Raw genomic sequence first — 10,603 nt, forward strand, 5'->3', positions numbered from 1 at the left:
ACACAGCTTAAACAAAATAAAAAAAAAACTGCACAAGACCTGGAACAACTTAGTTCTTTTGAAATCACGAGTGAATTTTAGAACACTTTTTATTTTTCTAGACATAATTTGTTGGTTTCATTCGATTCCAAAAAAGAAGTCTATGACTCAGGTTAAGAACCACTGCCTTATAGAGGACGTAAGAAACTAAACCCGATTAATATAAATTGGGAGGTATTAAATGTAAATTTTATATTAAAGTCTCAAGACTGATAGCATACTAGCTCATGTATAGGATTTAATTGCAAACTGAACATTAGAAAACAGATGCAAGATAACACATGGAAAAGTGAAATCATTTTAGTAAGTTGAGAAAACTGCATGGAAGCTGCTAATTATATTAAGCTCTATCAAAAGCTTTTTAATAAGTTTTCTCAAAATTTGCAAGAAACAATCCTGAGATATCTTTCAGAGATGCTTGTTTCCAGTCTTTTAGAAAGCTATTCTCCAAATTAAGTCATGCATATATCTGGCATTTAGTATTATTTACATGTTCTCCTATGTATCAAAATGCTCAAAAGCAAACTTAAAAAAATGACAGGAATCTAAATGCAGTGATATTTTCACTTCTATTTGAAGTAAATTCTTTCCATGTTTTACCAAAATACACCACCAAATTAACTCTATTCAAAGGAGTAGCACCATCCATTTAGGTATGCTAAATATTTGTTCAATCTATTGGCTTTCATCATTCAGGAAGTTTTCTAATTTCTACCTATCTAGTGTTCATTCACTTGACATTCAGCTTAAAAAGATCACTGAATATTGTACTCTTAAAAGCAAGTATTTTCTTAGAATTCCTTCATTTAATGAGATTTTTCTGAAGTTAAATAAGTACAAATGTTAAGCACACATATGAAGAATTCTGCCAAATGTACTCCTTTGTCCCATTTAATGGTTTTTTTGCAAGGTGGCTTCTCAGTGCCCATCAGTTGGCCAATATGAACAGTGAGATAAAACAAATGTTAACATGGTCAGTTAATAATGTTCCCTTGTAGTCCTGCAATGACTGAACTTTGGGCCTCTGTAGTAAGAATTGGAAGAGTTATTTTTTAAAAGCTCAAGTCCAAATTTTAAATGTTTCTAATATATAACCTAATTGCAAAGTCCTGCAATAAGGACCTCTGATGTGAAACTAATTATTCAAACCAAAGAACAACCTATTGCTGCAAGTAACACCCAAGGATAAAGGGAACTGTCAGTAAGAACTCTAGTCAATATTACTGGCCATCATGTATGTCTAATTCCATCTACACATTTAAAATCCACTTGTCATCTGGGTACTAAGATATCCTTGTGCACAAAGTGTGACTCTACTAACATTGTATCTATTTCCACAATAAAAAATACTTAAAAAAAAAGTTAACAAATGGGGGAAGCCAACACCCAGGATAAAGGATTTAATCCAGTAATTTATTCCACACTCATGATCGTTCTCTGTAATCGGAATACAAGTCATAAGAACAATCTATCAAATAATTTGCTGATAATCTTAAATAATGCAGCAAAGCATTACTTTTAATACTTCTCTGTTCTAGATTAAGTTTAAAAACTCAAACAGTAATCTTCATTTTCAATAAAAAAAGTTTTGAATTTAAAAAAAGGACACTATATCAAGCTGTTTCATAATTTAAGTATTTTCCATTTATAAAAAACACTTTGGAAGCTTGAGGCTTATACCTATTTCTCTACTCACCTGCCCCACCCTCTCCCAATCTCACGTTAGTACAGGGTTGCTGCAAGAATGCTAGGCTTTAGACATTACTCTCTCCTTTAATATAGTACTTTAAAATCTGAAAAATTCAAGAAAAAGATTACATGTCATGTATTTTTTTCAAATAAAAAAAGAAAACTAAGTGAATCAATTTTAGGCATACTAACAGTGTCCCTTTGAGGTAGAATGCTAAAAGGACTTTTGATCAAATCACAGCCTAATTGAAACCTCTGCATCAGAAACTAACTTCTCATAAATTTTCTCTAAAGTTAACTGTAGAGAATATTAGGTTTAACATATTAACAAGAGCCTTCCAAGACAATATACAGTGGGCAAGAATGTTAATCCTAAAACTGCTGCCTTCATGTACACTGAAAGCATGTAATTCTCCTATAATAGACATCCTAGATCCATTTTCAAAGTCTTTAGCATTCTATTACTCTATTACGAAAAGCACAGCCATGCTAACTTCAGTACACAAACCATAATCCCACACCTACAAAACAAAAATAGAATTAGTGGCAGTTTATTGCCTTATACAAATTTAACCAACATGGCAACCATGCCAAAGGAATTAAAACATTTTCAGGACATATGTACAGACTGTACATCTCAAAAACAGTAAAACAATAAAATGCAAGAACAATCTGTGCATCATGTATCAAACTGAACAATTGGGTGAAAACATCAATGCAATTAATGGGATTACAAAGGCACTTCCCTACAGAAAAGAGGAAATGAAAATGCAGCCTACAGGGAGCTTGAAGAGTGTGTAACTACTGCACAATCTCAACTTGGGAGGGAAAAAAAAAAGCAGATTTAATCCAACATTTATAGGATTCAATGTGATCCACTTTTACAAAAAAATTGTCACACAGTCTCCTCTTTATGTTGTTTTTCTTGGCTCTCTGTTTCTATGCTTTGGCTCCTTCGGGGATCACGTTTGTCAGACTGGTCCTTGCTATCACTGTGATCTCGTTTGTGGGAACGTTCCTTGCTTCTGCTACGCTTCCTCGATTTTTCTTTGCTGGGGCTATGTTCACGTTTTCTTTTTTCAACACTGTCAGTTCTTCCTTGACTGCCACTTCTACTCCGTTTATTTGATTTTTCTTTACTTTCATTTTTATGTTTACTTGATTTCTCTTTGCTCCTGCTTCTACTTCGTTTCCCTGCATTTCTACTTCTACTCCTACTTCTATGTTTTCTTTCTCTGCTTCTACTTCTACTATGTTTTCTCTCTTTCTTGGAATCTTTTTTGTCATCTCTATGTCGCCTATCATCTTTGTCTTCTTTATGTTTCTTTTCTTCTACCTCACCCCTACTTCTCCGTTCCTTGGACCGTTCTCGTGATCGCTCCTTTTCTCGGTCATTACCTCTTTCCTTCTCATAGTCACGGTCTCGTCTTCTACCTCTCTCATTTTCTTTCTCTCTTTCCCGATCCCTGTCCCTTCTATCCCCTTTCCTATCACGACTTCGACTACGGCTTCTATGTCTTTCCCTACTCCTGCTATGCCTGCGTTCTAGCCCCCGATCAATACTCCGGGATCTTCGCCTTTCTTTCTCCCTTTCTTTGGCTTCACGCTCTAGTCGCTGGCGTTCTTTCTCTCTTTCTAATTCTCGGTCAAAACTAGAAGACCCATGGCCCTCTCGATGATGGCTTCTACTTCTGGATCTTCTTGGGGACCTTCGTGGACTCAGTGATCTCCTTGGAGACCTAATATTCAGAAAAAAGGAGGAAGGGGAGAAAAAAACTTGAATAAAGCATAAGTGTTACACATCAAGAATAATTTAAGCAAAATATTTGCCTGTTCTTATTTACAGATGCATAATTTGTTGAACATGCCCTTAAGGGTAGAAAATGGGGAAAAGATGACAAATTATACATAGAATGTGACACTAATTTCTAAGAACTTTTGTGTAAAGCACATTTTAAAGCTGTGGTAACTCAAGAATTACATTACCTTGAACGTCTGCGCTCAACATGTCTGTCTATTTCCTCAGTGCCTTCTTTTCCATCCTTCTTGATTTTCCTTGGCCTGGTTTTAATCTGTTGATCAATATTTTTCTGAACTGGAACTGGAATTCTTGGAAACAAAGTAGAAAACCACTCCAATTTTGTGAGAAAAGATCGCAGCATTTCTCCAATGGTCATTACGCAGCCTCCACCAGCCTTCACATCTAGGTCCTACAGAAACACAAAAGATATCCTGGCCGTCAAAAAATTTATCTCAATAAATGCAAGAATACTATAAAAAATATAACCATTTTTGGAATCTCAAATACAAAAAAATTCTAACAGAAAAATGTCAATTTGTGTACCTTTCTAATCTGGTAATGAATGATACAGAGAAATATCTGGGCTCAGTGTGTGCATGCAGGTGAGAACAAACCCTGCAGCCTCATGGACAGAATGAGAAGCAACCTCACTCAGTTAAAAAAGAATGAAACACCCCCTTACATCACTCAACTATTCAGAACAATCAAATTTACATTCCACATACCTACTAATTATACATTTTATTTTTGTGGACACGTTTGCATACATTGTTCCTAGTAGTGTAACCTAGCTACATATGAACTACTTTAAACAGTTCCTGTCTAAAGATTATCTTTTAAGAGCTCTAATATAAAATGAAGCCCTAATAAAACTGGAAGCAATAGCAAACCAACTGCCATGAAGCAGTGAGGTTTCTAATTTAGAGTTATGTAGAAAATAAATAAATAAACAAATAATTGGAAACGCATAATCCATGATGACCATTGTCTCTGAAAAGGGTCATTACCGCATGAAGGCCTTCTTGCTATGCCCTCTCACAGCTCAGGACATGTTAGTCAGCTATTGTCAGTCCCAAACCTATAGTGCAAGCACACAAGGAAAGTGAGATTTGTTATCTAAACAGGAAAACAAGAGCTAAAGGTAAAACTGCTTGCACTCACACACATTTAAGTGTTCAGATATACAGTATTTCCAAATATAATCGCTGCAGATATCTAAGGAAGAAAACAATAAGTTAGCTTAAATATAAAGCCTCAGGTTTGTAAATACAATGAAAAACAGATTAAACAGAAGCATCCAGAAACAAGCCTAATACCAATTATGAAGCGGGACATGCTTTTAAAATATAGAACGGAGAAGCACCCCAGCCTGAAAAATCTCATCTAAAAAGAAAAAACTTTAAAGATTGTGATTTATCATCTAACACACTTTTGGCCTCTCCCGAGATAATAAACAGACTGTAAATAGTCTGTTTACAAAAAAAAAGTGCAGAGGAAAATTCTCCATGTCTACGTGAGTGAGATTTTTTTTTAGCTGTGCATGTAGTAATAAAAACACACCAGAAAGATTTCCATTAGGACTAGCCTTTAATACAACCAATTTTTTGGATATTTTTGAAATAGGACTACTAAAACACCATGCAGTTTACTTTATGAACCTTAAAACAAAGTATAATGGTGGGGATAGATATATGGACAACAGTAATCATTATTAAGATCTTTTGTGATATTGGACTTTAATATATGTATGATTTAAATCTGACATAGTCATGTTTTCCAAAGTACTTTCTGAACATATGTAACAAGCTCAACCTTAAGCTTGAATGCTAAGTTTCACATTAAAAAAAAAATTTCTAACCTACTAAAGAGGTTTCTTTCTGTAAACATGTATAGTATAGTAAGAGTTAGAAAGCTGGGACTGAAATAGTCTGATCACCTTGAACAAGTTATCTAAACCCTCACCCTATTTAAATTCCACCCAGCTCTTCAATTCTGCACTTGTACGCAAATGGAAATATTACTATTTCGAGGAAGTTATAGGGTAAAACACTGAAAAGTCCCAGGAAAAAAAAAAAAGCAACAATTACTATCTCTATGTGCATGTCTTACCACCTCAAAATCTTGAGCATGGCCAACTAAAAAGTCACTATCAACTGTACAAGTCAAGATCAAAACAATACACAGAACACAATTAGGAAGAGAAAACTTTCAACAGTTAGCAAAATAAATCTAAACAATTTAAAAATGTGAAAACAAGACTTTAAAAATTTAATGTAAGACATATAAAATCCACCCTAATCTTAGTAACAGGACATTAATTCCAAAAGTATGTGAGTGAAATAAATTTAGGTACAGAAAATTCTGGAAGATGTTAAACCATCAATAAATAAAAAATATTAAAAAAGAATAATCAGAAGAAAATTAATTATTACCCTTGTTGACATACCTCTTCATCATCAAGGAAGGATTCAAACCAGTCCCACAGATCTGTAGGGGGCTGTGTGTACCTAGAATTACAAAAGACTGATTAAGCTTAAGTCAATTAAAATAAGATATTTATTGAAAATGTAGAGAAACGCATGCTCACCTTATATACATAAATCCAAGGGCTCTAATATATGGAGAGTCTGTGTGTGTTATAAGACCCATCACTTGCTTGCGAGTTAATTTCAAAGTAAATAATTTGTATAACAGGCAAAAAGCTGTAGAAACAATTCCTCCTGTTCCAACACCTCGAACCTTTAAGGGAAAGAATTAAGAAAGTGGTAAAGTAATTAACAGAGATACTTAATACCAATTGATTAATCCTGTTAGGTATTAATAACAAGATATAATCCAGACTGAGAACAGACCATTAAAAAAAAAAAAAAATGCTTTTCTAACCCCAGGGAACACTTGAATTTAGATTTTTAAAAAACATAAACTAATTGTAACTTGGTATGTAATTAACAAACTTTTAGTTTTCTAAATATAAACTTAAGCTATTAGACACAGAAAAACTGAAAAATGCACGTACTTCTACTTACCCCTCCGCACATCCCTGTTTGGCCAGCTGTTTTCCTGCTTCCTTTCTCCCATGGTTCAACATGCGTGACCTGAAAACAGAAAAGAGAAACACAACAAACATTCATGCTTTGAATTTTTAAAAAATGATTCAAGTAAACCCCAATCCATAACAGAGTAGCTCTTCCAAAAGTTTGGAAGTTGGGCATTTTGACATGATGTATATATTTTGTTTACATACATTTTAAAGTATGTAAACCATCTCTGAAAACTGCTTAGATATTTAAATAGCACCAATGATTTAACAAAACCTCAATAACTTTACACAGGTGAAATCTCATTAAACTAGCTTTGTAGGGAGCAGATACCGGTGGAGACATGAAATTTCTATTCTTACACACTTAAAAATTGGTAATTTTGTATTATGAATTACTTAAAAAATAAAAATCCTCATTTTAAAATGGATTTAAAGTCCCAACTTAAAGCAGGAAGTATTAACAACGTTTAAGTATTTATTTAAAAAAAAAAACTTTAAAATACCCTTAATATTTCAATTTCGTGGTGATTTAAAATTCCACATTACAAGATAAAGAAAAAACTTGGAAAAAAGAATTTAAAAAATACAAAAAGAAAAAAACAAAGTATGCTAAAGTAGTAACAAATTACTTCTGATGCAAAATCATGGAACTTTATATTTACACATTTTTTTTTAACCACGATCAAGCATTATGTTCGTTTCTGACTAAAGATGAAATTACAAAGGCCATACCTACACATAGATCATTCTAGTTACTGTATATTTTCAGCCTGATTATATGAACCAATTCAATTTTCCCCCAAATTATAACCTGGGTCAAAAACAGTAAGTATAACTTGTATTGTCAAGTATATTCAAAGATACAGATCTTTGCTAAAGTGGGGCACCCTATAAAAACAATGTATTTCACCTAAAAACAGCAAAGAAAGAATATTAGCTGTACAACAGATATAACAAAGGTGTTTTGGAAAAATAAGATCCATATTTGTTTCTTAACTTGAAACAAAACCAAGTGAAATCCGGTTTTATCACTATGTATTTCTAAAATTTTACTTCCACCCATCCACTATTACATGAAATAGTCCTTGTCAGTGACTCAGACAGAAAAGCATGCATTTAAATGTAAACACTACACTATTTTGCTCAGTGGACTAAGCTGCACTGCTTTAGTTTTATTTCCTTCCCCCCCCCTGCTGTGAAAAGAGATGTTTCAATTCCTTAAAGGCAAACCAAAGGGGTGGATGCCATACAAAATCGACTTACAAAATAGGAAGCCTACATATTTCAACGATTATTTGATCTGGATAACAAAACCCGAGTCTTCAGTTTTACAACTAAATTTAAATAATTTGTAGTAGAATCTTAAGTGTTTCAAGACACTGTATGTAAAATTTGAAAACAAGCTCTTTCCTCAATCCTATTAACATTGGCCTAAGTTATTAAACAGAACCTGCCACACAGAGCAGGAACCCGATCTTCAACTGACTGAAGTTTATTACATAAATAAAGCTAAGGGTTAAATATTCACCACATTGTATCCACAATGAACAAGGCCTTACCTTAAAAAAAAAAAACAAATCTAGTTCACAGTATTACAATTACTTACAATACTTTATTAAGAGGACACCGAAATTTCAGTTTACTTTACATACCCAAAGTTGAACTATATTCTCAAAATAAGATCTCCTATCAAAAGCAGCTAGTATCTCAAAATCCTTTAATAAGCTATTGATTTATTAAGGGAAAAGGTGGACAAAACATAACCTAAAGGTGAATAAAGAAAATTTCCTCTCTTATCACCTCTACAGATATGTTCAGGTCAGGGAAGATACTTTATGTGGTCTGTCAAGTGGGTTTTAGGAGTCAATACAGACAAAACGTATTGTATGATGTCAGATGTTCCAGTTTAAGTATTTAAAGACCGTTAAGACTTACTGATACTCTTTAATAGTATTAATTTACCTTAGGAGGCCTGGAAGATAATTTTAAAACTACATAATTTTTAGGTAAATGGAGAAAGCCTACCAAATTCGTGAGGAAAAGACCAAAACCAATGGTCAAAAAAAAAAAAAAATCTAAGTAGCCGTTCATTTAACCAGGGAAATGCATTTATGGCGATTGAGCATGATTAATAATGCATACCTCTACCTGCGACCCTGGGCTGCTCCGAGCCTCGCTGCAAGACTGAGTCAATCCTGCTAACGAAACAAGAACTGAGACAAGAGTGCAGTGAGGAGGCGCCAGGTGAGCTCCCCAGCACAGCCAAGCCAGCACCGACCCTGCCGCAGAAGCCCAGGGCCCAGATAATTCTAAATAAGCCCAACGCACAGGTTTGACTGAAACCACTCACTCCTGACCTCCTGCTGCTAAAATTTCCAGGCCTTCGGTACATCTTTTCCATTTGCACCTCTCCACCCTCGACCCTCCCACCCCACCCAACACACACACTGACCAGGTCCCTGTCCGGATCGGATAGTGAATACCAACAACACGAGGCCAACATTGAAGTCAATACACGAACTGGCCCGGGGTGAGCGGGAGAAGCACCAACAAGTTGGCGCTGAGCAGATCCACGTCAAAAGAAAGAAATGTAAATTGTAAACTGGAGAGGCTTCAGTTACTCGTTTCTCCTCTCCCCCAGTCCTCCCTTCCCAACTCCCCCCAGGGGCGGGCAGGAGGTTGGGGGAAGAGAGAGATCAATGGCGGCGGGCTCTCCCGGCCCTAAAAATCTGAAAAGGAAATGAGAGGGCGGCCCCAGTGTAACCCCTCCCTGGCGAACTACAGGCCACAGCTCCCCCTCCGTTCAACCTTCCCCCATCTACAGATTATCAGACTTCGAGGGCCGCCTCCGCCCGTTTCTTCCATACCCCTTCCCCGGAACTTAACATCCCCCCCACCCCGCCAAGTCTAGACGCTTCGTACCTTAAAGTAGATCTCGTCCACCACCTCGTGGTAGGTCTTGAGCTCGTAGAGCTGCACTTTAAAGTAAGGCGACGACAGGATATTGGTCAAGATCATGGGGTTGAGGTTCATAGTCTTTTCGTTGCCCCACAGCGGCAGCACATTGCCCTGCTTGCCCGAGACTGCCGGCTTGGTGGTGCCGCCGCTGCCGCACTGCTGCTGCTGCTGGGCTGCGGCCGCTGCCGCCTGGTGCTGCGGCTGCGAGTTGCCTGTCAGCGCGGGGCTGTTGTTAGCCATGTTGCGGCGGAAGGAAGGAGGGAGGGCAAGGGAGGGGGAGGCAGCCAAGCTCGATCTCGCTCTTCGGGACAACGGTCCGGGACCCTACTCCATGGAACGCCGTCGAAGAGGGGGCCGCCTCGCTGTGCCCCAGCTGGGTGAGGAGAGCAACCGGGACGTAAGAGACGGACCCCTGGTCGAGAGCAGAAGCCGAATCGCAGGCCTCGAGAACTCCAAGCAGACACCGAGCCGGCGGCCAGGGAGCGCGCTCTCTTCCGCCAACTGCCCCTGGGAGCAAGATGGCGGCCCCGGCGGATATGACGCAACACGCCCCAGAATTCCAAGCTTAGCCGACGGCCAATCAGAGACGCCCAGGTGGGCAGGAGATTCCTCTTGCTAGTTCCGCGAGTTCCGCGCGCACTGCGGTCGCGGTGCTGGCCTCCACTGCCTAACTCTTTGGAGACTTACACTGGGGATTTGGCGGCCAGGGGAGCGGGTTGTCGATCTGATCTGAATGTTGGACTGCGGCCCCGGTTTCTCCTTTTGGAAGCTGAATGGGAAGGCGTTCGGAGGGCTGTGTGCTTGCAGATTGGTGACTCTTGATTCCTGTGGAGTCTCTTGGGTTCACAGTTTTCGTATTCTCTGATAGGACCGGACTCATTCATGTGATACCAATGTAAAGTCGTCCGCCAGGCTGTAGTGTCTGATCGGAGGTCTTATTATTGGAGTCTAAATTTATTAAACAGTAAGGTCGAAATAACATTTTACTGGACTGCTAAAAAAAAAAAAGGCATTTTAGCATTAAAAGAGCTGCTGTACCTGTAGCGCCGTTTTGTTACGCGACTTCTATTTGAGTA

At 37.7% G+C, this 10,603-nt stretch overlaps 2 protein-coding genes across 3 annotated transcripts in view; both read right to left on the reverse strand.

The window, feature by feature from the left end:
- The window catches only part of FNDC7 (fibronectin type III domain containing 7), a 54,611-nt gene extending 51,693 nt beyond the window's left edge, over window positions 1-2,918 (reverse strand). Inside the window, exon 1 of the mRNA XM_081487215.1 lies at window positions 1,736-2,918. The gene's annotated coding sequence lies outside the window, so the exon portion shown is untranslated. The remainder of the gene's footprint in view (window positions 1-1,735) is intronic.
- PRPF38B (pre-mRNA processing factor 38B) lies at window positions 1,432-10,036 on the reverse strand. Of its 2 annotated transcripts, none has more exons than XM_081487216.1 (6): window positions 9,492-10,036; window positions 6,556-6,624; window positions 6,117-6,268; window positions 5,976-6,036; window positions 3,715-3,938; window positions 1,432-3,467 (listed from the first exon to the last, which is right to left on the reverse strand). In XM_081487216.1, the coding sequence occupies exons 1-6, from the start codon at window positions 9,765-9,767 to the stop codon at window positions 2,624-2,626; spliced, it is 1,626 nt and encodes a 541-aa protein (XP_081343342.1). In that variant the 5' UTR covers window positions 9,768-10,036; the 3' UTR covers window positions 1,432-2,623. The 2 variants fall into 2 exon arrangements, with proteins under 2 accessions (XP_081343342.1, XP_081343343.1); XM_081487217.1 differs by lacking the exon at window positions 9,492-10,036 and adding an exon at window positions 9,022-9,300.
- Between the last annotated feature and the right edge of the window lie 567 nt (window positions 10,037-10,603).

The sequence above is a fragment of the Giraffa tippelskirchi genome, chromosome 5 (genome assembly GCF_054371585.1).
Source record: "Giraffa tippelskirchi isolate mGirTip1 chromosome 5, T2T-mGirTip1v1.2.pri, whole genome shotgun sequence".
Classification (NCBI taxonomy): Eukaryota; Metazoa; Chordata; class Mammalia; order Artiodactyla; family Giraffidae; genus Giraffa; species Giraffa tippelskirchi.

Bases quoted from the DNA above. Each gene is read 5' to 3' on its own strand.
- PRPF38B (XM_081487216.1), bottom strand. From the start codon at position 9,767: ATGGCTAACAACAGCCCCGCGCTGACAGGCAACTCGCAGCCGCAGCAC. The intron at 6,269-6,555 runs GTAAGTAGAAGT...TTTCCCTTAAAG, and splicing joins AAACAGGGATGTGCGGAGGG to GTTCGAGGTGTTGGAACAGG. The intron at 6,037-6,116 runs GTGAGCATGCGT...TTGTAATTCTAG, and splicing joins CTTGGATTTATGTATATAAG to GTACACACAGCCCCCTACAG.